The following is a 27,103-nucleotide window of genomic DNA, read 5'->3' on the forward strand; positions in this document are numbered from 1 at the left end:
ACGAATTCAGACCAAGTGCGCATTCGAGGCTTCGGCGAATCGCGGCGCGCAAAACGTTCCACTTTCTGCATGCCATTGCAGGCATTTCTTTTCCACTGCTACCAGCGAAGTTCAAGTTGCCCATCTTCAATTAGCCTCCACGATAGCCACATTATGCTGCTACGATGATACAACTCAAGGTTTATCCTTCTTGAACTGTATGGGACTTCATTGCTGACCCTGCGCAGACGCTCCTCAATTGCATCGACAACTCCGGAGCCGCCGTCGTGGAATGTGTCCAGGTCATGAGGAAAAAGACCCAGCACGCACGGATAGGTACGCCAATACTCATTTACTGCCACGGTTTCTCAACTGATTTTGCCCTCTTCTGCAGGTGACCGAATCATCGTTGTCGTGCAAAAACAGAGATCCTTTGGCGCCGACAACCCGGGCGGATCGAGTCTGGGAATTGCGAACAAGGTCCGAAGAGGCGACATCCGGCATGCCGTCGTAGTGCGAGCAAAGAAGGAGATACAACGAAAAGATGGCAGCTTGATCAGATTTGATGACAACGCATGTGTCCTTATCAACAGAAACGGAGACCCCATCGGTACTCGCCTGTCGAGCATGGTGGGCGCTGAGCTGCGAGACAAGAAATGGTCCAAAATTCTTTCACTGGCGCCTTTGCATATCTAAGGAAACGCAGCATCGCTCGAGCGGTAGCATGTACAAAGATTGAGGAAGTTGGTGTTCAAGATACCCTTGTGTAGTCAAAAAGCAAAATGTAGGAATATGGAAGTCGTATGCGAAATAAAACAGTCAATTCTGCGACAGTACAATGCTATCCTGAACTCCCTGAACACTAGGGGTGTGCATGCTGGGTATCCCTCGTAATTTCGTTCTGATGATTTACCGCAAACCAAACGCCTTGGAAATATGCATGCCTAGGTAGGATATCATGCTTCAATGTCCTCCAACACCGTGCTCAAACGCTTGTGTAGACATGATTGCAGGCAACGCATACGTAGTAGAGTTTCTGTCCATTCCAGTCAGCTAGCTTCTATGATTTCTTGGTGTCCTTTGTATTGAACTCACCATTCCCGTTTCAGCGCCTCGTTGCTGAGATTGGAAATAGACTGCATCTGTTTCCCGACACCTTGGGCATCTGGTGTTTGCCCTAGGAAGCTATGTTCGAAGCGACCTGTCAGCCTGGGTGTCTGGAAAAACAACATAAACTCAGAGCGATGGTGGACTCGGAGAGCTTTCTAGAGATCCAGAAAGGTCCGGATCATCCATAGCTTTATCTTCGCATTTGCTGCATCTCACACGCTCTCCACAAAAGGTACAGAAACATAGAGGGATTTCGAGAGAATCAGAACCCACAGTTGGATCATTTGAAACATCTGTAGTCACTCCAGCTGTTTCCTGCACTGTGGCACCCAGTTGTTGTCGGTAGGTGCATGCCGAGTCATGTGTGGTGGTAGCATGGCAGGCTTTGCAAATGTAGAGCAGAGTCGATGTGTTTCGGTCTTCTTTTGGATAGAGGAGGTTGGAACTGATAATGAATTAGTTAGGGGCGTATCTTATACAAGTATGGGTGGTAAAGGCAGGACACACCATTCTTGACAGAATCTATAAGACACTTCCCCTCTCTTGGATTCACCTTCTGACGGTGCAGGAGACGCTGCTGCAGACATAGTCGCGAGTGTGAAAAGAAAGAGCCTGTGACGCGAGAAAGATCCGAGAGTAGTGCAGTGAGTGCGATTTTGTCAGACGTTGTTGTTGTCGCGATGTACAAGTCTATCGACGGAGAGAAGACTGGCGGCGAAATCTCAACAGATAACAAGGATCGGGGTGGAATTTCAATTGGTCATAGAAGACGCGCTGAGTGTGAGAATGAATTCTCGATTTGAACCGTTAGTTTGAATAAAGATCGAGTAATGGGTCAACAAGAGGATGATGAACGTGTAGACATTGGATTTTGGCCCTAGGAGCGGCAATCAGGACGAAAATTTGCCCCGCGTTGATCATGGGCGGGAGTCAGGCCTTGCGCAGGTCGATTGTTACCTGCAGCAAGGTACCGAGTAAAGCAAGTCCAGGTGGGCTCACTAATTCAGTAGGCGAGCCGAGTGCCTGGGCAGCAACACCGCATAGTACGTAAACACAAGCCTGGTGAATGTCTGTGCCTGGCATCCCAAGGCCTCGGACACCCAGACCACCATTAGCAAGCACCTGACTCTCCCATCATCTACTCAACCAGAGTCTACCACACCCTCAACTCTGGTGCTCGATCGCCCATCCATTTTATATCCACACAGTGTCAAGTGACCGACCTCCTCTACCATACTCCTTCTTTTCCACTCCCACCTTAATCTGTTGGTGGTGAAAGACGTTGGCAAACAACGACAACAAAGAAGACGAGTCTTAAATACGTACTCACCCCCACCCGATTGCGCCTCTTCCACCTGCGGATATCAGTTCAACATCAGGCGCAGGCTCACTACAACCAGTGTACGAGCCAGCCTATCGTAGTCACCAGGATTCGTATCGTTAGCCTTTCGCGAACATGGTAATCTTGTCGATCTGCAACACCGAGTACTCTACTGACCCTGACAAATAGACCGACACTGGCCTACCCCCCGACTGGGAAGTCCGCCATTCCAATTCCAAGAACCTCCCGTACTACTTCAACCAGAAGACACACGAATCGAGATGGGAACCTCCAGAGGATGCCGATACTGAAAAGCTCAAGGTCTACATGGCGCAACATCACAGTTCTGCAAACACCCGCATTGACGGTGCTGCGGCTGAGGGTAAAATCCGGGCGGCACACCTTCTCGTGAAACACAAAGACAGTCGTCGACCGTCCTCCTGGAGAGAAACTAATATCACTCGTTCCAAAGAGGAGGCCATTGAAATGCTGAAGGGCTACGAAGAGGAGATCCGGTCAGGCCAAAAATCCCTCGGAGATCTCGCCGTCTCAGAGTCCGATTGCAGCAGTGCCCGCAAACGAGGCGACCTGGGTTTCTTCGGCAAGGGTCAGATGCAAAAGGAATTCGAAGATGCTGCGTTTGCTCTGGCACCTGGAGAAATGAGTGGCGTCGTAGAGACTGCGTCCGGAGTACACCTCATTCAACGGTAGGTCAAACACCTTCACCATGGTGTCATGCCTTTGGACTAATGTGAGTTGCAGAATTCAGTAGGGGCGTGCGTGGCTGATAACAAGGCGGCGGTGATCTACAATTGCCCAGGCTGCGACAGCGTCCGTCCGGTGTGGGAGCAAGAGGCATTCTGCTGCAATATTTTTCCTCGTTACACATGGGCAAATGGGTGGTTAGAAGTGCAAGCCTTACACCAAGGCAAGATTGAGTTTGTACAAATAACATGGAACGTGCCTCTGCTAAAAACAGGTTCTTCCCAAAGTGCCAACAATAATGACTGGCGTCACTGGGTTCTGTGTCTCTGCTGGCGATCGGGCGATTCCAGATGAATTTCGCCGGTGTCTTACACTTTGCTGCGAGTATCTCGAGCCTTGTTGCAAGTCCCTACCTGGGTAGATACTCGTACTACACGGCGCATGTGGTAAGATACGAGTACGGGATACTCCATCATCAGCTTTGAAGTGGCCCATGCCACCGAGAGTTGCTGCAGGTGATGTGATTCGATCACGGCTTCAGCTTGGGGCACTGAGTAATGCCAATGCTCAGCCAATGCTCACAAGCCCGTGACCGTTGCCATTACTGTACTTCCCCTGTGAAGTGTTGCCTACTCGTACCTATTGCGGCTCTCAAAGGAACCTCCGTTGTCTTGTAATGATACGAGATTCTGGTACCGTACGCGTCTTCATACGTCACAATACGACAGCGTCATTCCCGGCCAATCTGTGACTCTATTCATGATTTTGGCGTGATGCTCATTCATTGCCATGCAAAAACCCACCCACCCATTTCCAGGTGCCTGCATGGACGCCCGGGCCAATCAGAAATACATTGGGTTGTACCTACTCAACCCTTCAGGATCTTCTTCGATATAAACACCCCCTTCACTCCTCATGGAAGCCTGTGCTCATGTCACTCCCAATACTGACAAGCTAGCGTTGAATACTTCCTTCTTCACACATCTTTACTCTGCTCTCTCTGCATTCCTACCTACTTCCATTCGTCCTTGTGTTAATACTTCAAAAGCCAGACCCTGTGTCTATTCCCAATATGTATACCTCCTCAAGCATGTCGACTGTCTCAACCATGTCTTCAGAACGAGCACCTCTACGGAGATTGAGCTCGCCGGATGCCTTTTTCCTGGCACCACCTCACTCTCACGACCCCACGGATGTGTCTCATGTGGCGGCGTTGCCCACCTCGATGCTCCTACAATTACCCGAGGCTGTGCAGGAGAGTCTATGGACCCTGCAGGAATCGACCTCGATCGTCTACGCATCCTATCTCAGGCTCCAGGAGCTCATTGATGAGCGTTTCGAACGTCTAGTGGAGTTGCCATTGGGACGGAAAACAGGCACGGTCAATTGTAAGTATTTTTGATCGCCTCTTTTCCAAGCTCATTCGGTTGACCTGGACTCAGATTCCGAAGGAGCATTTTTCAACTATGTCAACCACGTTGCTGCCGAACGTCGTTACCTGCTCGAGGATGCTCACACGGACTGGAGACACAAAGCATCACGAGCGGGGTTGCAGCAATACGCACATCTGTTACTGACATTCCGGGGCAAGGAGATGACAGTCAGCGAGTGGTTCACTCAGCTTCAAGCCGCCGAGACCTTTTGGATCCAGGCAGCCAAGGAAACGGAACTGCCCGACTTTGAATCGACTATTCTAGAGTTTCAGTCTCAGACCACAACCCCAAGCAGCGAAAACGAAGTTGAAGATGTGGGCGGGGCGACGGTTCCAGCCGGAATAGCCACGCTTGACACAAGCCGACTTGGGTTTGGAATCTCCAAAGCATTGGCAGAGCTATAATGATCAAGTGGTCTGACGTATCAGACTCCAAGACGTGGCTTCACATGTCTAGATCCTGGTGACACAGGGCATCAGGTGTGGGTGTGTGGGTGCCGGATATATTGTATTCGCAAAGGGACGACAGGTCCAGTAACGCACATCATGACAAGATATGCTTTGGCAGGAGTTTGATTGCCATTTTTAATGTAAGATGAGAGCGAGCCATACGAATTTACGACTTGGAAAAAGTGACAGATCGACGTGGCATTCCCGGGGCGTTACTTTTTGCTTTGCTTCCTGTGTGTTCGATAGACACAAATGACCCGGTCAGCTCACCGGCGTCGCTGCTGTGCAACACGTGGGTTGCATTGTTGGTGATGGAAGGATCAAAGGATGTGGTGTAACAATACGACGGCTGAATGAAAGGACTCGAATGTACTGGCAACACAAGGGTGAATTCTGAGCGATTTTCACAATATTTCCTTTGAAGACCAGGGTCAATACCGAGATAATCACGAATCTTCGCTTAGGTGGGGAAATCATCGGCTGACTGTGTGAATGTGAGTATGTACGAGGAGGTGAGGTTGGTCCTCGTATTCTTCGTAGAGGGGTCTGTAGCAATGGCCACATCCAGGGCTTCGACCATCATGATCCTCAGCTTTCCCAAACCCGACGAATCCATCAGGAACAAGGGCCAAATCTATCTAGGTGCATCATTTCCACGTTGATATTCATAGTGCCTTGCTGGGCTGCTATTTAGCGCCGGCATAAGCTGAGCTTGAGCCAAGATGTGTATCAAACGTTCCCGCTGCAATCCTCCGCACATCCAAACGCAGGACAACCTCCACCAGCATCAGCACAGTACAGTACTGCACAGCACACCGGGTAAATAGACTGGGCCAACTACTGTTCATGCACAAAACTGAACACCTAGAGCAAGCGAAGGCGTCGGAATATGCTGCTGCCCGACCACCCTTGTCATCGAAAAATTCTCGGGACGTACCTACATCCTGCAGCAGCCCATGCCCATCCGGGACCGGTTCTTGCAGCCACCACATCATTGCCATCCCCCGGGTCTAGATGAGTCGAATACGAAGTGACCCTTGTTCAGTGTGCCGATCACATACCATACCACTCCTTCGTTTCGAGCCCCCAGCGGAAACCCAAGCAAGGTTCGGCAGATGCCCCAAATCCCAGTTGCTGATGCTGGGTGGTGGCTAGTCACCTAGCACAATCAAGAACAAGACGTGATGGCGCCCTTTCGTAACAGGGTCATACAGATCGTCCATCGAAACGACCCCTCAATGGACCGCCATACCAGCATGTCATGCTCGTACAATTGCAGCTTAAGTCACCAAGAAGCTCGGTGCCGTCAATGGTCATGTTGCTGACCGTTGAACCTTCTCTGCCCCTCCTTCCAACCCCGGATAACAAGGCAACTCCTCGTACTCGATGGCGCGCATGGATTTCGCTCGCCTTGTCTCGCTTGCGTACGCATCCTAACGGTCCATATCCTTGCAGTGTATCTGGCACAAAGTCTTCCCGCGATGAGGCCAGAAGTTGGCAGTAACTTGGCTGGAAGAGGGCACGACGGGTCTACAAGTGTCAATATTCCCCAGATATCCACCTGTCCACTTTGCGCATTGACCGTGAACGTCACAAATAATGCCTTGGGCCTTGCTGGGCCACATTGCGATCCTACGGCAAAGACTTGAATTGTCAGAATGTGCTTCACCTCGCGTTCTCGGAGAGGATCCGCCAGATTTCGGTGATCCTCTCCGGTGCTTGGATACTTTCATGTCCACTCTGGCAATGCTTACGAAACTTATTCCACAGGGCTATGTGGCAGAAAGTTTTCCTTTTCTGTCCCCCGAAAGGAGATATACCTGGTAGAGGATCTTCTCTGACCTCAGAATCGGTCGTGTCATCGGCGGAGGTACTCGTACTGCCTTCATCTCACCGCGATTCTCGCAAAAGCTCCAGTCAGATCATGTCCAAAACCATCTCCCTGAAAATCCCAACCTTCCAAGGTTGACTCTGTTCGAATATGACACGAGCCCACCATTTCACGATGCCAGGGAGGGCGATTGAGAGCTGAATGCTTGTCGAGTAAATCGGAACATGCTCCAGTAGGTGGTCGTTTCTCATCGGCCATACTCCTCGAGCGATATTCGGCGAAGTCTACCTACAAGTCAAAAGTGATACTTCCTTTCTTGTTGCTATCATCCAAAAAGGCCCTGAATGCACTTGGTCCCCACACAAAGTCTCCCAGGGTTAATCATGCTGTGTGACCACACCGTGATTTTCTCCGAATGGCATATGGACATTTTGCACGACCAGTCCTCGTGACCATCTATACATTGTGGGTTGAGCCTGCCAATCATCTACTCCAAGGCATTGTATTCGAGCTAGTACAATGAAGGTGTTGTGGCAGCTGTGCCCTCAACCGGAGCTCCGGGGCGAGATTCGGTCGCAAGTTTAGATTGACTTCTTTGGTCAATTCACTACAGACCATTATTGACTAGAATTTGTTGATAGTGCCCGAGACTCGACAGACCATGGTAAAGGGGCTGGTTGTTGGTTGCTCCGAACAAGAACGTTGTCTCTTCGTTAACGAGCTCGGCAGATTGGGTCGAGACTCTCATCGACAGTCTGAAGCTACCAAAAATCACCGCCAGGCAGGTTTTGACTTTGGTCACAGCTTCTGTAACCGCCTCTACGCGAAGAATTGCTGCCGAAGTTGTGGACCAGGGCATTGTTAACGTTGACAATTCCTTGTAAGGACACTCGAGGCGCGGCAAACCACGCGGCACTGCTGGCACACTCCAGTAGACGGCATTGCCCTTCTCGGTACGCCGCTCTTCCCTTCGTGTACCAGACTACGCTTCGTACCAGAGATCGCCAATGGCACCGACATCCCAGCCACTCATGCAGTCATCTCACAACTCGAAACGGACCTTTGAAGCTCAGACTGATCTATTCATGACTAACTGCCTCATCTGTGCAATGAATTCTGGAACAAGAAGCCTTCAGACGATCTGGACCTTTCAGGCGGCCACGCCCTGCCTTGATAGGTGTCTCATTGTCACGCTCCATAAGCTTTCCCTGTATGTCCTAGCCTGACGCTGAATAGTTCATCACTTTTGACTGCGGTCTCGTTTTGCAAAGGCACGAGCCGTGGGAGTAAGTTGGATGTAGCGTTGCAGTCGACGTTAACGATGTTGTACAGCATGGACCGATGTATTTTACTGCCTAAGGGTGGAATACCTGACCCCATGCCGTGAGAATCAGCTCTCCTGCTGGATCCAGACTGTAATTCGGCCGTTCAACGCCTCACTTTATACAAACTGGCCGAAGATACTACTCCTACCATCAAGCCGAGAGTCACTGTGAACACTCAAGATGAAGAGTCTGGACCATCGCTAGCTGACAAAACCAACCTATGGTGTAGTAACCTGAAATTTTGATACGGTAAGGTACGTTGGTAATTTTTCGTAAAGACGATAGAAGATGTTTGTCTCCTGGAGCCAAGAGTTTGTAAATACAGCCGACAGAATCATTCGTGGTTCTCTGGTTGCTCGCTCAACTTGAAACCAAGTCAAAGTGCACCCTCGGTGTGATGCACGGGCCAGGCCGAACCCGTCCTCTACCACGAGGACTACCTAGGTAAGGACAATGCTATTTCCAGCAGAATATTTCATCATAGGCCCAAGGGATCATACCACTCTTGTTTTGGTTCTTCGATCCGGCTTGTCACGGGATGTGAGAAGACAGTCGTGAGTCGAACATCACCTGATCGTCCTAGCCGTTGTTATATTGATTGGGAAGTAATGAAAAAGGAACATACTGTTTTACCGTACATATCACCGATGTATGTTGTTTTATGAGTAGAGAGGGTTAGAAAGGAGAGTACGTACGCACAAAGATAAAAAGTCCAAAGTACGGAATATCCGTCATGGAACTCAAAACCATTCGAATCAACAACCCATCAAACCTCAATTTTATTCTGGGCCACTCCCATTTCATCAAGACGGTCGAGGACCTCCACGAGGCCATATTCAACAGTGTCCCGGGGGCCAAATTCGGTCTCGCCTTTAGTGAGGCTTCGGACGTCTGTCTGATCAGGGGGTCGGGCACCGATTCCGAACTCGAGGCTCTGGCCAAGGAGAATGCCATGTCCATAGGTGCCGGTCACACCTTTATCATCTTCATGAGGGACATGTACCCGGTCAACATCCTGGGGAGCGTACGTGCCGTGCCCGAGGTGTGCCGCGTCTACTGTGCGACTGCGAACCCGGTCGAAGTTATCGTGGCACAGACGGAGCAAGGTAGAGCCATCTTGGGAGTCGTGGACGGTTTCGGTCCGAAAGGTTTCGAGGACGAAGGAGACATTGCCAAACGCAAATCTTTCCTCCGGGACGTGGGATATAAGACGAAGTAGGTAGGGGTGTATAGGTACGGAGTGATAGTATTTTTGGATACCGAGAAAGTACAAATCGGGTTGTACAGTGGGATGGAGAAACACAGAGAGAGATATAGGGGGAACTTAGTCACCCGAATCACACCTAGATCGAAACCGCACGAGGACATGATGAGGCGGACTGAGGTGCACGATACTTTTTCAAAGTGAGGGCGATGCAAAGTAATTTGGTTAGGCCGTTGGACATGGGAACGAGGCTGGGCGTTCAAGGACTCACTTTGTGAGCCTTACCAAATACATTGATCGAGGCTGTGGGGGACTTTCTTATCAGTACTCGGCAAGGCTGGCCTTAATCCTATCGTCCCTCTTCCACTTTTCTACAGTGCGCGGAGAAACAACATCGACTGTTCTTTTTCTCCCTCACTAATGTTTCCCATTCGATGCTCGTAAAATCTACAAGTCCATTGATTTGACCATGATTCGCCAGATAAGGATTCTGAGGTATTTGCACCAGCACGCCCTCAGAGTCGCGTCGAAATACTCGCACTCGACAATCATGTCCTTCTGTCGACCCTCCATGGAGAAACACTACAAGTTCATCCTGTGTGCTTGACTAACATTCCCAGCCCAACCTAGCAGGTATTACAAGTCGTTCCTGCTGATTGTCGTGATTTGATATTTAGCCAACAACCGTCCAATACTAACTGAGTCTCCATTTTCTCGCTGGTCGTGTCCAACCTGTTGAGGATGCAAGAAGAATCCGATCACTTCTCTCCCTACAGGGCAGATGGGAAGTTATATGGCTTTGTGTGCGTGGTTACAGGCGCAAATATGCCAGTGGGATCAGCCATTGTAACAGAATTAGCAGGTATGCCTACACTCTGCAGTTTCCTAGCTTGGATTGCATACATGTGTACTCACTCGAACACCAGCACACGGCGCAGCCTGTATCTACGCATGTACAACAGCGACCAATGACCACGAGCCTTCAAGCCCGCAGAGCTCCCTGCTGACGAACCTGTATCCAAACACTAAAGTCATCGACTATCCCTACTCGATATCTTCGGAACAAGATACCCTGACCCTGATCGACGAGGCTCTCAACACGTGGGGTCGAATAGACGTCTGGGTGTGTTCGTCCGGGTTACTGGGTCCTCCGTCGATCGACCTGACCACACCCGCCGATCTACAAAAATGTTTCGAGACGAACAGCCTCGCTCCGTTCTTTGCGCTCAAGTACGCACCTCACGCGATGCAAAAGACCTCTCCGAAAGGAGGGTACGCGAACGCAGCACCGAAAGATCAAGGATATGGCAGTATCATAGTGGTCACGAGCACGGCCAGTACATACGGCGGATGCTGGGGCCCTTGCTACACGATGAGTTCACATGCCGCGTTGGGTGTCGTGAGGGCGGGTGTGACGGTGCTCAAGGGCTCAGGCGTGCGTATCAATGCTATCAGTCCAGGCCAGATCGACGTTGGGGTCAGTCTGGGAGGCGGATCGGATACTGCTGACATGACTGGTGTGATGATGAACAGCAATGTACAACTACCGCCTGCCGCTTTGCAAACTCCGGCTGCGCAGAAACAGAATATCGGATTGGAGAGGGCTGGACGGCCTGCTGAGGTTGCAAGAGTGGCAGGGTTCCTCGCGTCTGGTTTCAGTAGTTATATCACGGGAAGTAACATGGTCGTTGATGGAGGGGCAAGTGTCATGTGTCCTTTGATGGTTCCGATATAGAAGTACTTCGTACAGAGGTACAAGTGGAAGATATACAGTCGGTACATATGTAGCATCTAGGCCATAATAACGATTGGACTCATGAATGCTCCGTACATATTCTGTCTTTCTGACGGAAGCTCACCATAGAAGAGAAATACTGCCAGACGGATAACGTTTGAGACATTTGTACGGTGTATAGTTGTAGGGAATTACTATCTAACAGTATCGTCATGAAAGATGATATTGATCCTGCTAGCGAAAAAGATCCCCCTTACTTCGTAGAAGTTTCTTCTGTGCACCATATGATGATCAAAGAGCCATGGAATAAACAAGCATTTGATGATAAGGAGAGGTGCATGACATGTGTCGACTGCCGTGATATCACATGACTTTGCGTAAATCAGTGGATTTGAACCATGCAAAATTCATTCATCAAGAATCTTCAGGTCAATTTCATCGCTCACATTGCGATGGGACATGAGATGGCAATCTGTTGACATATACATGATTCGATATAGGAGAAAAGAAAAGTGTGCCAATACTCCGCATAAATAAAACATTAAACTCGGCAAACTTTCCCTCCACGTCTAGACTGAAATTGGCCGATTCCATGTCTCGTGCTAAAGATTTTGGAATCCGAAGCATCAATCACGGCACCAGAAACAAGACTGCGCACTTCTCTCTGGTTCAATTGTACCATCCATCGCCATGTCTCCTCGGTCAAGAGGTGTGAAGCGCATCGCTGATGTTTTGGGTAAGTCTTCAATTGCGCACAAACACTCCTACGAAAGACACTGCTCACACCATTTCAGGGTTTTCCTCTTCCAACAACCATGTCTGCCGATCGTGTCGACAAGCTCTTTCTCAACAAAGACATGCGTCGACGGCGACGGTAAAAGCCACTACGGTTGAAGCTCCCCCTGTCACACAGCTCTCTCCGGATGGCCCTGAAGCCTCTCCCGCCTCCCAACCCGTCTACACGATCAAGGCCGGAGTCGTCGTGTCGCGACCTCCGCTCATCACTCCCGACCCCCATCCCTTCGAGACAGCATACTATCTGTACCAAAGACGGCTGAACGAGCGCCTGGTTTTGCCCTTCACGCAGTACTTTTATTACAAGCGAGGAACCCCGGCGTTCGAGAACTGGCGCAACCATCGCAGACAACGCGGCGGAGCCGCCACGAGAGATATCGGCGAGTACAATGCGTACACGCCGGAGTCGTGGAACGACGAAGCTCTGATCGGCGACGATTCCGGATCTCAGTCGAAGTTGGTCCAGGATCTCATCGCCGAAGAAGGGCGAGCAGAAGACTTTACCGGCGCGGGAGATCCCAAATTTGCCGGTCTGAAGCGAAGGATGCCCGCAGACGAGACCAACGACCAGCGAAGTTTGGAACGGAGCTTACAGCGCACGCTTTACCTGTTGGTCAAGAATAAGAAGGCCGGAATGGCAGCTCAAGAGGAGAGCGAGCTGTGGAAGTTTCCAAGCGGAACTCTCATAGGTTTTGAGGGATTGAAAGAGGTAAGTTCACGACACATCCCATATACCCCTTGCGGTTCTCTACTGCGTGATAGGGCGACTGGGGGGAAAATGACTGACAGGAGGAAAAATTATAGGCCGCACAACGAATCTTGTTCAGCTCTCTAGGTCACAACATGAACACCTTCTTCGTCGGCAACCACCCAGTCGGCCACTACGTCCACAAATTCGCATCACCCATCCCGAATCCTACGTTATCCTCATCCGCAGCAGCTACCGAGACGTCGAAAGCAGCTCCGACCAAAGCGCCGCTCAAACAGTACAAGGCCGCCGAGGGCGACATGATCGACGGGGAAAAGACTTTTTACATGAAGGCGCGTATCATGGCTGGACAAGCCGATTTGGCCGCCGCCAAGAAGAATGGTGTCGAGATTGAGGATTATAAATGGTTGAGTAAGGAGGAGGTCGAGAAACAGGTTCATCCGGATTATTGGGTGAGGATCAAGAACATGCTTGTGTCGCAGTAGAATGTACGGTATGTGCTGCTTGCAGGTTATTGGCTACAATAGCTTGAGTCAACAGCTTGAGTCCACCTGTATAATTGTATGACAAGAAGCGCGCGAGAGAGAAAAAGGTATTTGTGGGTGAGAAGATGTTTCTCGCCGGTTTTCCAATTCCAACTAGGTCAACATGCTTGCAAGAGTTGCTGGTAACTTACTGTGCTGTACTGTATTGTATGCACTTGACTCAGATGTCTTGGGATGAGGTACTCTACACCAAAGGCAGGGTAAATATTCTTTCTGTATAATATACAATGGCCATGGGCGGTTCACATTATATGAGATTACATCACAGCAGACTATGCTTCAGGCACTCACTGTAAAGATGGTGGTATAAAGATGATTTGCGCCATCGACATTCATTCACATTCATTAATGACAACCTCTCTCTCTCTCACATCCACCACAGTCCGTACTCGTTTGAGAAGCAATCGAGACTTTTCCAGACGGTTTTCAATCTGTCGGTCCAGCTTTTTGTCTTTTTGTTGTCGGCTTCGGTGGTCGTACTCTTACCAGTATCTGTACTCGTACCCTTGTCCGTGATGACACCGGCAGTCTTGGGGATTTTTTCGTGCCCGTCCTTGTGCTTGTCCTTGATACCCATACTCGTACTGACAGTCTTGGAACACTCCCTCTTGTCCCCAGTGTCGACCTCGTGATACAGAGTAGACGCTCGAGTATGATTAGAATCCGACCCACACTATGACGATTCCTCACCATCACCAAACACCCACCCACTAAACTCATCGGCGAATCTGACCGCCCCTTTTAGCCAGTAATTGTTGTTGCTGTTTTCATCCTTCGTCTCCTTCTCCTTCTCCTTCTCTTCCGTGGTGGTGACGTCTCGTTTCCCCCACGTCCTTTCAGCCTCGAGCATTGCCCGGCAAGCCTTGACGAAATGAGCGTCGTACCTGTGGTCGCCCTCGAGGGCTTTGTGGGTGACAAACCCCCAGTCTCTCCCCTTGAGGTCGTACGACGTCACGTTTTCCTTCTTGATTGGCGGCCTGTTTTGGGTGATGTAGATTGAGAGTGCGATCAAGAACCACTCCCTCACCAAGGGAAGGTGGTGTTCCGCCTCGAAGAAGGGGATCAGGATCCTCACGGCGTGTGACGTCGTCAGGAGGTGGACGAGCAGAAAATCGTACCCGTGGCCGCCGACGCTGGAGGCCACGGACGTGTGTAGGGCCACGGCGAGCGCTTGGCTCTGGGCAAAGTCTCGGGTCGGGTCGGTGATGTTCCAACCTGACCAGTGCTCGAGCAGGATAGAAACCAGCTCGGGGTCGGTCCAGAGGTGGTCGAGTTTGTCGTCCCCGTGTCCGTCAAAGGCGTGGTCGAGACGTTTGTCGGCGTGGACCCGCTCAAAGATTTCAAAGATGTCGTTTGTGCTGTGGGTTCGCCCGCTGGCGGGTTTCGTTTCGAGGAGTTTGGCCAAGACAGGATTATAGCACGTCGCCGCGAGACCGAGGGCCTCCATCGCAATCTCGCGCGAGTTGAGTTCGTAAGCGTACCCCAGGTGGATGAGAGGGTGCCCTAGCCCGGAGGTCAAGCAGTTGAACATCGGGTAAGCGTTGGGGCTGGACTTGGGACCGCGGTCGAATAGGTATTTCTCGACCACGGACTTCCAGTCGTAGCCTTGTAGGACGAGTTGGTCTTCAAAGAAATCCACAAAGGCACGCTGGTAATTGCGCTGTCCCAGGTAATCCCGGTAGTCGTGGGCGGCGATCTCGGATGGCGAGTCTTCCCAGTGTTCGAGGTTGTCGTGGGTAGACACATCTTCGTACACGTTGTTCAAGTGGTCGGCCGATCCGTCAAAGAGATAAGCTGAGCCGAGAATCTAAAGCGAAGGGAAATATCAAAACCCCATGTTAGGAGCACGGTAAAAGAGAAAGACGAAGGGAGAGAGAGAGAGCAAAAACAAGGGACCAGAGGAAGAGAGAAGGGGTTTGCTTCGCATATATTTACATGAGGTGTGTGATTGTGGAAACGTAAACTATGGTACAGGATCGAGTAGGTGGCATGGTTGAGTTTGACGAGGTGCTTGAGCCGTCGTCCTCTTTTGTCGCTTGATACTTCAATGTCGTGGACCTCGACTGATGGGATGGTGATGGCTTGAGCTATCTTGGACCGGCCGAAGCCGAAGTGAGGAAAGGAGGATGGGATGAATGATGAAAACATTGTTGTTATTGGTAGTGATGATGAGGAGGAGGAGGATGAGGATACCGCACGAGATGATTACTTGGTCATGGTGATGATTGTATTTCAAGAGAATGAATTCCTTCGTTTTGTACGAAGTACTGTACTTGGTATTGTATGAGCATTAAAAAGTGAGGAGTAACAAGAACACATGACTGACGTCTTTCGACTCCGCCTTTTACGTTTGGAGTGTTCTGTTAATCACCGTACAATATCTCTAGGTTGAAGTGTTTATACAATCGTGCTCTTCTCCCACGTACGCGACTTGCCTTGGCCCACGCAATAATTCATCCACCAGCCTTCGGGGAATGTTGTAACCATATATAACAAAATGAGGTCGGCGATGTCTCCAACGATTGTGGATCGACGGTGTTTGGAGGTGTTTGACCAGGTGTTTGAAGAAGATACTGTCAGTCATACCGACGTCGAAAATGCTGAATGGTAAGTTACCTTGGGTCCGTGGGAACCAGAAGAACAGGTTCTCGTTTAGACGTTGGTCTCAGAAAGGCTTAGTCAAGGTCAATACGAAGCATCTATTCAGATCTCCATGTCGTGCCCTCATACCGACATTTCGACAAATCGGCCTCAAGCACCCAATCGTCGTATCTCCAGGGGATTCTACCCTTGCTACGGTTTCATGCTCCGACAGCGGTCGTTCACCTATCCTCGTATGTGGTGCCTGGTAGGGCTGAATGCTCACCGACAATTATTAAATGATCCATCCGCCCTTTCATCTGTGATAATCCAGCTCAGTAAGGGCTTCTTGCAAGGCCATTGACTTTCAAGACAAGGAAGACTTCCGTGTCCTCTCTGGGAAATCGGTAACAGCCCTCAGCCCAGTACCGTGGACGGTATAGCAAGTTATTTCGTCCACTTGGAGGCTCTGCGTTGGCTCGGATATGCCCGAATACTTTGCCTGATTCAGCAGCCAAGGACGAAGCTTGGACAGATCGTCTCGGACGCCTGAAGGATCTTCGTCTCCCGGCCACGGAACGAATTTCTCAGCCCTATGCTTGGGATCAAAGGTACACGGCTCTCTCTGCACTGCACGATTCTCGGATCCAGTGAAGGGACCCCCCCCTGCTATATGTTACAAAAAGTCTTGCCAGCTCCAAAGCTTTCATCTCAGCTAGGGCGCCTTGAAGCATGCCACGGTCTAACATATATAGCGAGAGGTGTACGAGTACGGGTGTGACAAGTTACGGCAACGACAAAGATGGTGGCAACAAGTATTAGATGCACAACTTGCCGCTTGCGTAAGATCAAGGTACGTTAAGATTTAGCGTTGTCCTTGCTTGTATGTGCTTGACTGTCCAATATATCTGACCATCCATAATTTGCACAGTGCGATGGACAGGCTCCCGTGTGTGGTCAATGTCGGAAGAGTAATCGACCATGTTCGGGACCACCCCCCAAGTACAGATTCGTAAAGAATCGCCAGAATCCAGAGCCGCAGCCGATGTCATCACTGCATTTCTCGGCTTCTTTACCTAGAAAGGAGAATCAAGATGCCTCGAACGGTAGCCGAACCGCGACATCCAGCACCACCTCCGTGGCGCCAGACCACACGCAATTTTTGGCCTGGCCTTACATTGACGGTCGGATCTCCTCCAAACACGCCACTATAATTGCAGCAGACCTCGTCCATCGCATTCACGTTGAGCTGCAGGACGGGACCGAATCAGCCTTCGCCCGACTTCTGCAGAGCTTGCCACTGGTCATCGAGAACAGTCCGGCTCTGGCGGCAGCCTTAGAATGCGTGCTAGATACTCAAGCGCTGTTGTCTCCAGTCCCGTATCATCAAGGCAACATCGACTTGAAACTGTACGGCAAGGCTCTTAGGTCTTTGCGGGTAGCATTCGAAGATCCAAAGCATCGCTTTGAGAAAACGACGCTTGCAGCCATGATCGTCATGCAGAGAATCGAGGTATACCATCCTTGACACACTCCCTCTTTTGCCTCGTTCACTAGATAGCTAATTATGCATCTAGGCACTGGGAAACTTCCATGGTGGCAGCCCTCACTTAGGTCCTAGTTATTCCGCATTTCACGTTCGTGGTATCGGCAAAATGTTGTCCTGCATCGGACCTTTCCCACCCGAAGACGATGTGCTGTTCCACGCATTAGCAAACCACGCGTTCCCAATCCTTCTCGAAAACGTCGCCAATGGCGAAAAATGCTTCCTGAACAGTCCGGAGTGGACGTCGATCTTTACACAACGACAGAAGGCTTCCGGCATCGAACGATTACTCTATCAGATCCTTGTAGTCATGGTATCTTTTCCAGATCTGTTGATAACATTCCGAAACCAAGATAGTAAGCTCATAAGCGACCCAATTGTGGAAGAACAGGCATATACCACCTCGAATCGGCTGCGAATAATTGGCAGACACCTCGATACTCTCTTAAGGTATCCTTGCGAGGGGTCAGCGATGGCAGTCTCCTCTCTCAGACCTACATGCGACATTTCAACCATTCGCAACATTGATCTGCTGCATGTTGTCATCATGCACGCTATTGGATGCATAGTAGTCAACAACATGCTGGCCGGCATGTCCTCTTCTCCAGCAGAAATCGCCGACTTTACATGGAGAAATGTGTGTCTCAGCAAGCGTCTGTGGAAGCTCCAGAAATCGGCAAAGCATGTCAATATCTATCCTACCGCATTGATGTTATCGTTCGAGAGTGCAAAATTTCAGGAAACGAAAGACTGGATCGTACAGACGATGAACGAACTGCAGAATCGCACCATCGAAAATGGGTCGCGACTTTGGACAGAAGAGGACCTTACATGCCGATGTTTGATGTTCACCGGTCGGAAGGAATTTGTGCTGGAAGAAAGAGTGTTAAACCCAATGGATTCGCTATGACTATGATTGATGCAATACAATTATTTTATCAAGAAGCATCCCGCGATACTCGAGGGCTGAGTGATCGACTAGTTCTGTTCAAGTACTTCGCTGCGACAAGCCCGGGTGGGAGCAAAGCGGACATCCCCTATCAGTCCCTATGTCCTCCACTCCAACATCATCTAGCAACTTAACAGTTGGGATCATTCATTTTCACAGTCGATTACTATTTCACATGTGCATTGAAGTCATCTCCAGATGATCCAGAGGGCTGCATTGCCCTAGAGAGACACTGACAGTCCAAGCAATGGTCGAAACGCGGCCAGCTTGCAAGACAAGGTCTGGATGCGTGGAATGCAAGAGAAGAAAAGTCAAAGTCAGTCGCTACTGTTGCGAATTGTAGTAAAATCACATTTGCTAATCTGATGCTGCCCCTGAAGTGTGACGAAGCAAAACCAATATGTGCCCGCTGCAGGTCTCGCTCAGACCTATGCCTATACGAATTCAGACTCTCCTGGACTCAAGGCCGACCGTTCAAAAAGCGCCGAAGACGATCTCAATACCAACCTTCCAAAAGATTACTTGGTCCTACGCAGCATGAATATATGCCGGACACTGCCACCCATGCTACGTCCGGACTATCGCAACACAACATGCCCGGAGCCACATCTGATGGCCTGCATGTTCATGGAGGGAATATCGATGTTGAAGCTCCGGACTTCCAGATCTCTTCAGCTTGGCCTCCAGTAATCGAGGTTCTGACCTCCATACCAAGGTCATCTAAGCTGTCGAAAACTGAGGATGATTTGAATACAGAACACTGTATGCTTTCCAGGGGAGATTTGTACACGGCACCACACAACCACTTCACAACGAGCCCACCACAATGTCTCGCTGGACCGAATACACTCCTGTCATCCGAAAGCCGCTTCTTCATGCACCATTATTGCAGTCAGACAGCGCCCGTCATTTTCCCAATGTCAGGAGACTCTAATCCACTTCGAGGCGGACTGCTTCAAGTTGCTTTTGGCACCCCGCATCTCCTATATGCATTACTCGCGTCCGGTGCCAGACATTATGCTCGGCTACGTGGCTTTGTCGACGAATTCACCTCAATGTCTGTTGCAACGTTTACCCATGCCGCTCTGAAGGGCCTTCGTCTGGCAATGAACGATCCCAGCCAAATGCACAAGAAAGAGACTGTCGGTACTGCCCTTGCTCTCTGCACATCTGATGTGATCTCTGGCAATTTGGATACATGGAGAATACATTTGCTGGGAATACATAAGCTTCTTCTTTCTGCGCTTGAACACGACAAGGAAATGGATCGCGATATCGACTCAACTTGGCACTTCCTCATCAAATGGTTCGAGACACTTGATATGTTTGCGGGAATTTCGGGCCTTCGTACAAGTACTGTGCGCCACGGCCAGTATCGTTCCGCAAGGCGAGCTGCCTACATTGACGAGTTTGTTGGATGTTCTTTGGAGCTGATGCCTCTCCTGGCCAAGATTGGACGCTTGGCTCGAAAGCAGACAAAACATATCGAACGCGTCTATGGGACCGACGATGCGGAGCGAGAGAATAGTCATAATGGCCTTGCGGACGACATTCAAAGCACGGAGAAACAGATATACAGTTTATTAGATCGCAAGGTTCGCCCTTCCTTTGCGCAGAATCCGCTCAATATGACATTGGCCAAAGACATGGAGAATACCCATCAAGCATTTATTTATGCTTCGTTACTACACCTTTATCGAAGGGTGGAACAGTTACCTAAGAACCATATCAAGCCGGCACATGCAACCTATCAAATTGTCGGCGCACTGCAGAGGATTCGTCCAGACTCTGTGGCCAACATCCTCGTACTCTGGCCAGTTTTTACCGCCGGTTGTGAAACTGATGACCCAAGCCAGAGACGAATTCTCCAAGAGAGAATGCAGAGCATGGCGGCTTTCGGAATGGGCAATGTGAATAGTGCTCTTCAAGCCATGACTAAATATTGGGATGCCGGAGGAAGCGAGAGGTGGGATGTTTTCCTGGACCGCCACGGTCATGATATTGTGCTGTTTTGACAATTTCATTAGACATGACTTCCCGGGATAACGGACTGAAAGCGTTTCCAGTCTATGTCTTCTTCCATACGAACCTCGAGACCACTGTCTTTCTCCTCATTGGAACATTCGGGTGCGATCTCTACTCCACCTCGCACCGAAATAGCCAAAGCGGTATGGTCAAGTACGGCAGTGGCCCCACTCTGATAGGAGCCCTCCATACTAGATCTCTTGTCCTGTTGACTCTATTACGATCGCAACATACGCACAGGTCTACAACATATAACTGACCTTCCACCTCGCACTCGACACTGGTCTCGTCCTGCCTCCGCTATCAATGTCATCCACTGATTGGTGTCACCCAGTCAAACACCATGACCACTTCAGTAAGAAAGCCCGCTTCGCCCACTGTAGGTAAATCGGCGGATGAACCCATTGACGCCCTCATTGTCGGTATGGGGCCGTCAGGTATGTCTTCTCGCGTATTCGCCTACCTGCGTCAACTCGACCCTGACTCTGCAGCATGACAGGCATGGTATGTCTTCGCAATCTCCTGAGAAACGACCCTCCACTTGCTGTGGTCGCAGTCGAGCGTCAAGATATCCCCGGTGGCATCTGGACCGGTCATATCCCGGCCTATTCAACTCTCCAGGACTTGAAGATTGAGTACGAAGTTCACGGAGTCAAATTTCCCGAAGAAGAACCCGCACGACGCGCTCCGAGAGATCAGGTCGCTGCATTCTGCGATGCATATGTCACCGAGTTCAAGCTTCGCCAACGTGTTTTGTGGCAGCACGAAGTCACCTCGGTCGAGATGATCAAGCCAATGCTTCATAAGGCTACCATTGGCCCGGTGACAGGAGTGGAGGGTGCCACCAGGACCATTTTCACGAGAAGTGTTCTTGTGTGCAGGTTTGTACAATGCGATATTCCTTTTCACCTTGATGTCACGATGTGTGAATCGGTATCTATATTAATGGCTTGGCCTTGACTCATTCTGTTTGGTGTACCAGTGGTCATAACGTTCACGAGTACGTCCCTCGATTTCCTGGCCAGGAGACGGCAACGTTCCCCATCAAACACAACAACGAGATTCGGGATCCGAGTGACCTCCCTGCATCAGATATCGTCGTCGTCGGTGCGGGTCCTTCTGCGATGGATATCGTGCAAGAGGCATGTCTCACACAAAAAGCGACAAACGTTCACGTCGTGGCACGAGTTGCGCATTGGTACGTCATTTTTCCCTCTCGTCGTGCCTAGCTTGATCTTCGAGCCAAAGAAGGATCCTGACTTGTGAACCGGAGTGTACATTGACATTTTACTGTTCCCAGGGGTGCCCCCGACATGTGGTGGCCATGGATGTGGAAGCACGGATGGTCCGAACTGCACGTCCTCCGAGTCTTGTACAGACTCTTGCCCATTTTCGTGGTCGACACGTTTCTCTACTGCGTCACGTTGATTTGGGCCATTCTCCATGGTGTTCCAGAATGGTCTCCCCCGTTTGGTACGTTCCCGTCACTCCAAAGTGGTTGGCGATTGATTCATCATGAAGAGAAAATCACTGACTATTCCACTCGCACTGTATCAAATTCAACAGACGACGCACCATCGAGCAAAGTTGGATACATTCTACGCACGCACCTCGTCGCCCCTTACCGAGCAGGTCGGTTTCACATCCACAACGACACGACCGTGAAATCCATCTCGGGGAATACACTCGAGTTGTCCGACGGAACGATGCTGACACCGACCCTCGTCGTCGCCGCGACGGGATGGTCGACCGACACGTCGTTCCTCCCCGGCGGCACGGGCCCGGGAGACTACGACTCGTTGGCCGTGGCGGACATCGATCGGCCCATGTACCTCCGCTTCTACGACCAGCGGCACCCGGGCATCTTTTACGTTTCCGTGTCCAACGGCTTCATGACGTACACGGAGAACGCGTCTTTCTTGAGCCAGGCCGTCGAGCGGATCCTGAGGGGTGAGTGGACGCCTCCGCCACCAGCGGGGATGAGGAAGAATTGTCGCGAGGTCGTGTTGCACCACGTCGGTCTTCCGGGTTTGTTGCAGACGGACCTCGAACGCGCCGGGTTTCGGAACCTGAGGACCAAGGATGTGAGGTAGGAATAGACAACAATACCAACATCAAACCACACCCACTGGACTCAGTTGACTCGGTGTGCGTTGTTGGGGAACAATTGTTCCATCACGAATGGACAGGGAACGACGACGATAGGAAAATGGAAAGAGGCCAGCGACGTGAGAAAGCTACACTGTCATGATACACTTTGTGGTTTTCTCCCAAGGACGCTCATCATTCTTGAATGCAAAGATATAATAGCGCGTCGGGATTAGAAAGAGAAAAATTGATATGGGTAGAAAGTCATTTAACGAGCTATGAGAAAACCAATTCTAGCAACACAACAAGAAAGACCTTGCAAGAACGATGCCTCGCCTCTAGTAGGAGAGTCGTTTTCGAAGGCAGTCATAGAAGGCAGTCATAATCTTTAGTTCTTCACGCCTCTTCTTCCCCATCCTCGTAGTAAACATCTCTCAGACGGCTTTCTTCTCACATCCATCCGATACAAAAATTCACTCTTTTCCTCGCACGTGCGAATTCAATCACACACCGGTTCATCTTGTGTCCGAATATTCTTCTTCAGTCAACACAAACTCAACACACTTCCGGGTTCCCGCTCAAGGATCCAAAATCTCGACCAGCTCAGGTTTGATCACGACCATTGTTTTGTCGGCCTCAATTGCACCTGCCTCGGACTCGATCACAACAACACTTGACTCTTTCTCGGTTTCGACAACAATGGGAATGGTGGTGGCCTGCTGCTCGTCGTCAACGTCGTGTTCGGCATCTGCCTCGTTGCCGACGTTTGCCTGGTCTCCATCAACGACGAGACCAGATGGTGAAACTTGAGCGTCAGTATTCACGCCCGAGGCCAAAGTCAGTTCGGTCGTAGTCTTGGGCTGCTCCTCTGACAAACTGTTCTCGATAGCGTTCTGGTGAAAGGGCTGCCCCGGTACAGTGTCGCTGCTCAAATCAAGAACAGGCGGTGAGCTAGACTTTGTTTTCTCCTTCCCTGGTTGTGACTCCTTAGACAGGTTTGTTGTTGGTTGTTCAACTGCCACTGCTGTAGCATCTTGAGCTGGAGTGCTGACCAAAGCTTCGGTCACGTTCTGATCCTCAAGAATCAGTTCTGGAGTTGTGACGTCAAATTGGAAGTTGTGGGGAGTTCCCGTGTACAGCGGCATATTGAGCAAGTCTTCATAAGAGCTGGCGTGCGGGTTGAGTGGGATATGATTGTCAATCATGTTCTCAGGATGGGCCGTGGTCGTTGCAGCAGCTGGTGCAATTGGTGCCGCCATTGCAGACTGAGTCCATGGATTGATGCTTTGTCGTGGGCCAATCCATGGATTGTACGCGTATGTTTGCTGCATCGGGTAAGCAGAGTGGCCCGCAGGCATGGGAAAGGTTTGGTAGTACCCGGGGGCATTTTGATGGTGGAAAGCGCCAGGCACATTGCCGTACCGGTAGGTTGGATAGTAGTATGTCGTTGGGTACGATGGGTCCTGCTTCATCGCAATGGCGGCAAGTTCGTTATTCTCCTCAGTGGATGGCTGCACAGGCGGTAATTCTTGAAGGACGTCATCGTTGGTATTTGGCTCCTCTTTGACAGTCTGCTCCTGCTTGATATGAGTTTCACCGTTGCTGTTGTTGAACGTCTCTAAGATTTCCGGATCCTTCTTGATGAGAGGTGCGGTGGTTACGCTTGAGCCGTTATCCGTCGTCGGTTCAGCCTTGATGGTTGGAAGATGCGGATGAGGCCAGAAGGAGTTTGTGTATTGTTGACCAGGCATGACCGAAGATACCCATGGGTTGCTACCGTGCTGGTGGCCAATCTTTGGTCTTTTGTGTGCCTGTCCGGAGGCTCGCACACTGTGTTTGTCTGTTCCCAGCCGCTCAGTCTCCTCTTCCAATAGAGCTCTCTTGCCTTTTGCAGCCTTCTCTTTCGCAGCCTTGGCTTCGTTGTCCTTCTTGGGTTTGGGCGGTTTGGCCTCTTTTGACATCCCTTCAAATTGTGTTCTCATCCGACTATAGCGCATTCGTGCGGCGTGGCCATTGGAGATGTCGAGACTTTCAGCCACCAGATTCCAGTCAATTGATCTGAGGTCGAGCTGTTTGAGGATAGAGTAAAGGAATATTGGTGTCTGGCCATCTAGGGCAAAGTTCTTCGTCCGCCGCATAGAAGCCATGTTGCAGAAGAAGTAGCTGGACAGATCGGCAATGGTACTCGCAGACAAATTTTGGCTGTACGATATGGGAGCAGTAGATGTGTGAGAGATGAAAAGTAATTGCACAAGATGCCTTGGAAACGAATTTATTCGTGCTCCTGTGTTGTGCCTTTGTGCTAGTCACCTGTAACGGGCTCTCGCTGAATCTTGTATCTTGCTTTGTTGATGGCCGCATAGCTTGATAAACAACAATCGTGTTTTGACACAACAGCTCAATCCAAGCAAACGGTGGATTGAACCAAAAAGGTCAACATCAACGAACAAGGGAACAAGGACAATTTTATAGTTTATTGTCAAACCGCAGGGCACCACTCATCATGTAGTCCTGCTCTTCTGGTTGCTCCCCGAGCATGACATGCTCCCTGCCGCCTCGTGAGGTCCACCAAGCCACGCAGGTTGCAGCGCGATCTACATCCATTTCACCATCACTCAAAGCCGCCCACAAACACTGTTGGCATTGTTGTTTTTGTGATGGATTTTTCACTTTCTGTAAAAGCTCGGCTGTCAAAGGAAGCCACTCTTCCAATAGCGGAACAGGTAATGAACTCAGACAGTCAATGATTGCTAGAAGAAGATTGGCTCTTTCAGATAAGGGTTGTTGGCTCTCAAGAGATAGGTCGGGATTGGGCGGCAGCAGATCTTCGGAGGCTTGTTCCATACGTTCTCTCAATAGGTCAAGAATAATCGCTTGCATCAACGGCATGGATACTGCAATGGGAGAAGGTGGTGCTGCCAATCGTACAATAGATTTGATGGCGAGTCTGAACTGTCGAGCTGTCAATGGCATCGGAAAGCTCTGGAGCAATGTCTCCACGTAGAAGGGAACATTCTTTGTTGCCACTTCCCCATTTTGAGGTGCCGCTAGAATGGCAAGCATGACACTATGGGCTGCTTCGAGGATTTCTCCCAACCGTGGGTCACCACGAGGATCAACATATGGCGCTGCCGCGTTGAATAACAGCTCCTGGCTCATCCTTGATGAAACAGTAAGTGTAAAGTGCTCCGCAGTATTGAGGAAGAAGAGATCGCGCATTCTGTCAAGGGGATGAGCAGGAATTCGTCCCAGTTCCGCGGGTCGGATTGTCTCCAAAAGGTTTTCTGATTGTGGTTGATATCGACTCAAGACATCGATAGCCGTGAAATTGACAAAAGTATACTGAGAAGAGGAGACCAGTCCAAACCGATGGGCGATGAAATATGTGTCTCGTAGAATGTGTAATGTCTGCATGGCCAGTCCTGGGGCAATATTGTCTGCACCCAATATAGGGTCGCAGAGAAGACGTCCAAGGACAGATCGCAGAGTGATGACGGCTGCAAACATCGTGTCTCGGAGTAATTGAAGAAGGGCCGGCAATGTTGCGCTAATGGTTTCCTGATCCAGGTACAGTGCTTCTTCTCTGGTGTCGATTTCTGACAACTTGTTCTGCCTCCAAGCTGTTGCCAATGTCCGTGCGAAGTCTCCAATTCTGTTCGTACAATGGACTATCAGCATCCGATCATGGACATTGTCGATACAATGAGCAGTCAAGCGCGAGAGCGACCCCAGCGCTGTTAAAAGACTCCGTTTCTTGATTTCCGCCAGCTTTTTGAACGAAATCGAGGCCGACGGCCAATTGAACTTCTGGGGTGAAGATTGGCGAATGTCATTGTCGATTGCTCCGACCCAATACCCATGCTCAAGACCCTCTTTTGAAAAATACGTTGCGTCAATCAGTAAAGGTAGTAGAAGATCATACTGAAGTTGCGACTGATGGAAATCGGAAAGGATGGGAAACGTGTGGTTCACCACAAAAATGACGCTCAATTCGCAATTCACTTCTGCATCTTTCTGTTGAAGAGCAAGATTTGTAGCCGTTACCAAAGCTGCCTCCAGCTTGTTCCGCAGGTCTGGCCGGAGCTCTTCAAATTGTCTCGATTGGAATGCGAGCAGTATGCCACCCAGCAGCAGTGTGTGTCTCCATCGCGGTGACCGTTCATCTGCGCCTTTAACGACTGCCTTTACCCAGTCTTCCACAGACAAATGACTTCGAAGTCGTTCTCGAGCAGGATCCTGTTTGTCTTCAATCAACCTCAGCAGCGCCGTATAGAAGACGGAGAATATCTGGCGAGATGGGCTAATCTCGATAGGTTGGGGAAAGAGAGCATCGTGTGACAGGAGATGCGACGTCAGCAGGGTGATATTGAGAGGGTTGGATAACCTGGACAGGAGGTTCGTAGCAGTTGGTAATAGTCTGGTCAAATGTCAGAACAGGTTTGTATCGCCTCGGGATGATTACCTGAGAGCATCTTCGGTATATTCGGACGTTTGCAACGACCGTAACAAGGTCGCCAGCGACCTATCCATTGTACTGGCACACCAGAGATGAGAGGGTGACTGACTACGGAGTAGAAGCCTACGAGTTACAGATTCAATATTGCTGCTTTGTGGACAACAACGATGATATGTTTCAACCGAGGTTCAGCCTTGCTACGTCTGAGCCAATCATGTTCTGCGAGGCTCCGGCCTTGGTCACTCTATCTACAACTCAACATCACAACTCTTGAGGATGGTGTCATTTCATCCATCATTGTTCTATAGTATTCGATAT

The 27,103-nt window shown here is 50.2% G+C and overlaps 12 protein-coding genes across 15 annotated transcripts; 8 read left to right on the top strand and 4 right to left on the bottom strand.

Annotated features, from left to right (window-relative positions):
- Positions 1 to 24: 24 nt before the first annotated feature.
- On the top strand, positions 25 to 821 carry PV06_06559. Of its 2 annotated transcripts, XM_016407693.1 has the most exons (3): positions 25 to 179; positions 228 to 315; positions 374 to 821. In XM_016407693.1, the coding sequence occupies exons 1-3, from the start codon at positions 165 to 167 to the stop codon at positions 673 to 675; spliced, it is 405 nt and encodes a 134-aa protein (XP_016261173.1). In that variant the 5' UTR covers positions 25 to 164; the 3' UTR covers positions 676 to 821. The 2 variants fall into 2 exon arrangements, with proteins under 2 accessions (XP_016261173.1, XP_016261174.1); XM_016407694.1 differs by having other exon boundaries at positions 25 to 315.
- Positions 744 to 2,845, bottom strand: PV06_06560. 3 transcript variants are annotated; one of them, XM_016407697.1, is made up of 6 exons: positions 2,588 to 2,845; positions 2,416 to 2,502; positions 1,597 to 2,352; positions 1,363 to 1,534; positions 1,075 to 1,164; positions 744 to 1,015 (listed from the first exon to the last, which is right to left on the bottom strand). In XM_016407697.1, the coding sequence occupies exons 3-6, from the start codon at positions 1,674 to 1,676 to the stop codon at positions 965 to 967; spliced, it is 393 nt and encodes a 130-aa protein (XP_016261177.1). In that variant the 5' UTR covers positions 1,677 to 2,352; positions 2,416 to 2,502; positions 2,588 to 2,845; the 3' UTR covers positions 744 to 964. The 3 variants fall into 3 exon arrangements, with proteins under 3 accessions (XP_016261177.1, XP_016261176.1, XP_016261175.1); XM_016407696.1 differs by having other exon boundaries at positions 1,075 to 1,534; XM_016407695.1 differs by having other exon boundaries at positions 1,075 to 1,534; positions 1,597 to 2,502.
- On the top strand, positions 2,181 to 3,676 carry PV06_06561 (uncharacterized protein). The gene is made up of 3 exons (XM_016407698.1): positions 2,181 to 2,548; positions 2,600 to 3,117; positions 3,173 to 3,676. The coding sequence occupies exons 1-3, from the start codon at positions 2,546 to 2,548 to the stop codon at positions 3,180 to 3,182; spliced, it is 531 nt and encodes a 176-aa protein (XP_016261178.1). The 5' UTR covers positions 2,181 to 2,545; the 3' UTR covers positions 3,183 to 3,676.
- Positions 3,677 to 4,001: 325 nt separating this feature from the next.
- On the top strand, positions 4,002 to 8,702 carry PV06_06562 (uncharacterized protein). The gene is made up of 2 exons (XM_016407699.1): positions 4,002 to 4,503; positions 4,558 to 8,702. The coding sequence occupies exons 1-2, from the start codon at positions 4,188 to 4,190 to the stop codon at positions 4,950 to 4,952; spliced, it is 711 nt and encodes a 236-aa protein (XP_016261179.1). The 5' UTR covers positions 4,002 to 4,187; the 3' UTR covers positions 4,953 to 8,702.
- PV06_06563 (uncharacterized protein) lies at positions 8,680 to 9,843 on the top strand. Its single transcript, XM_016407700.1, has one exon. It carries the CDS (start codon positions 8,887 to 8,889, stop codon positions 9,370 to 9,372), a length of 486 nt encoding a protein of 161 aa, XP_016261180.1. The 5' UTR covers positions 8,680 to 8,886; the 3' UTR covers positions 9,373 to 9,843.
- PV06_06564 (uncharacterized protein) lies at positions 9,825 to 11,094 on the top strand. Its single transcript, XM_016407701.1, has 2 exons — positions 9,825 to 10,219; positions 10,284 to 11,094. Exons 1-2 carry the CDS (start codon positions 10,099 to 10,101, stop codon positions 11,090 to 11,092), a joined length of 930 nt encoding a protein of 309 aa, XP_016261181.1. The 5' UTR covers positions 9,825 to 10,098; the 3' UTR covers positions 11,093 to 11,094.
- A 626-nt stretch (positions 11,095 to 11,720) lies between these two features.
- Positions 11,721 to 13,409, top strand: PV06_06565 (uncharacterized protein). Its single transcript, XM_016407702.1, has 3 exons — positions 11,721 to 11,828; positions 11,887 to 12,596; positions 12,692 to 13,409. Exons 1-3 carry the CDS (start codon positions 11,783 to 11,785, stop codon positions 13,079 to 13,081), a joined length of 1,146 nt encoding a protein of 381 aa, XP_016261182.1. The 5' UTR covers positions 11,721 to 11,782; the 3' UTR covers positions 13,082 to 13,409.
- On the bottom strand, positions 13,332 to 15,423 carry PV06_06566 (uncharacterized protein). Its single transcript, XM_016407703.1, has 2 exons — positions 15,077 to 15,423; positions 13,332 to 14,948 (listed from the first exon to the last, which is right to left on the bottom strand). Exons 1-2 carry the CDS (start codon positions 15,287 to 15,289, stop codon positions 13,815 to 13,817), a joined length of 1,347 nt encoding a protein of 448 aa, XP_016261183.1. The 5' UTR covers positions 15,290 to 15,423; the 3' UTR covers positions 13,332 to 13,814.
- Positions 15,424 to 16,766: 1,343 nt separating this feature from the next.
- On the top strand, positions 16,767 to 18,228 carry PV06_06567 (uncharacterized protein; the record flags this gene model as incomplete). Its single annotated transcript, XM_016407704.1, has 2 exons — positions 16,767 to 17,234; positions 17,299 to 18,228. The coding sequence occupies 2 exons, from the start codon at positions 16,767 to 16,769 to the stop codon at positions 18,175 to 18,177; spliced, it is 1,347 nt and encodes a 448-aa protein (XP_016261184.1). The 3' UTR covers positions 18,178 to 18,228.
- Positions 18,229 to 18,809: 581 nt separating this feature from the next.
- PV06_06568 (uncharacterized protein) lies at positions 18,810 to 20,231 on the top strand (the record flags this gene model as incomplete). The annotated part of the gene is made up of 1 exon (XM_016407705.1): positions 18,810 to 20,231. One exon carries the CDS (start codon positions 18,810 to 18,812, stop codon positions 20,229 to 20,231), a length of 1,422 nt encoding a protein of 473 aa, XP_016261185.1.
- A 2,676-nt stretch (positions 20,232 to 22,907) lies between these two features.
- On the bottom strand, positions 22,908 to 24,476 carry PV06_06569 (uncharacterized protein; the record flags this gene model as incomplete). The annotated part of the gene is made up of 1 exon (XM_016407706.1): positions 22,908 to 24,476. One exon carries the CDS (start codon positions 24,474 to 24,476, stop codon positions 22,908 to 22,910), a length of 1,569 nt encoding a protein of 522 aa, XP_016261186.1.
- Positions 24,477 to 24,795: 319 nt separating this feature from the next.
- On the bottom strand, positions 24,796 to 26,859 carry PV06_06570 (uncharacterized protein; the record flags this gene model as incomplete). Its single annotated transcript, XM_016407707.1, has 2 exons — positions 24,796 to 26,746; positions 26,792 to 26,859. 2 exons carry the CDS (start codon positions 26,857 to 26,859, stop codon positions 24,796 to 24,798), a joined length of 2,019 nt encoding a protein of 672 aa, XP_016261187.1.
- Between the last annotated feature and the right edge of the window lie 244 nt (positions 26,860 to 27,103).

This window comes from Exophiala oligosperma, assembly GCF_000835515.1.
Source record: "Exophiala oligosperma strain CBS 72588 unplaced genomic scaffold supercont1.6, whole genome shotgun sequence".
In the NCBI taxonomy this organism is placed as follows: domain Eukaryota; kingdom Fungi; phylum Ascomycota; class Eurotiomycetes; order Chaetothyriales; family Herpotrichiellaceae; genus Exophiala; species Exophiala oligosperma.

Excerpts from the sequence above, each read along its gene's own strand:
- PV06_06559 (XM_016407693.1), top strand. Across the intron at positions 316-373 it reads GACCCAGCACGCACGGATAG|GTGACCGAATCATCGTTGTC; the intron begins GTACGCCAATAC and ends CCTCTTCTGCAG.
- PV06_06560 (XM_016407696.1), bottom strand. The coding sequence starts at position 1,676 with ATGTCTGCAGCAGCGTCTCCTGCACCGTCAGAAGGTGAATCCAAGAGA. Across the intron at positions 1,535-1,596 it reads TATAGATTCTGTCAAGAATG|TTCCAACCTCCTCTATCCAA; the intron begins GTGTGTCCTGCC and ends ATTCATTATCAG.
- PV06_06562 (XM_016407699.1), top strand. The coding sequence starts at position 4,188 with ATGTATACCTCCTCAAGCATGTCGACTGTCTCAACCATGTCTTCAGAA. Across the intron at positions 4,504-4,557 it reads GAAAACAGGCACGGTCAATT|ATTCCGAAGGAGCATTTTTC; the intron begins GTAAGTATTTTT and ends ACCTGGACTCAG.
- PV06_06563 (XM_016407700.1), top strand. The coding sequence starts at position 8,887 with ATGGAACTCAAAACCATTCGAATCAACAACCCATCAAACCTCAATTTT.
- PV06_06564 (XM_016407701.1), top strand. The coding sequence starts at position 10,099 with ATGCAAGAAGAATCCGATCACTTCTCTCCCTACAGGGCAGATGGGAAG. Across the intron at positions 10,220-10,283 it reads CATTGTAACAGAATTAGCAG|CACACGGCGCAGCCTGTATC; the intron begins GTATGCCTACAC and ends CTCGAACACCAG.
- PV06_06565 (XM_016407702.1), top strand. The coding sequence starts at position 11,783 with ATGTCTCCTCGGTCAAGAGGTGTGAAGCGCATCGCTGATGTTTTGG. Across the intron at positions 11,829-11,886 it reads GCGCATCGCTGATGTTTTGG|GGTTTTCCTCTTCCAACAAC; the intron begins GTAAGTCTTCAA and ends ACACCATTTCAG. Across the intron at positions 12,597-12,691 it reads GTTTTGAGGGATTGAAAGAG|GCCGCACAACGAATCTTGTT; the intron begins GTAAGTTCACGA and ends GAAAAATTATAG.
- PV06_06566 (XM_016407703.1), bottom strand. The coding sequence starts at position 15,289 with ATGTTTTCATCATTCATCCCATCCTCCTTTCCTCACTTCGGCTTCGGC. Across the intron at positions 14,949-15,076 it reads TCCACAATCACACACCTCAT|ATTCTCGGCTCAGCTTATCT; the intron begins GTAAATATATGC and ends CCTTCGCTTTAG.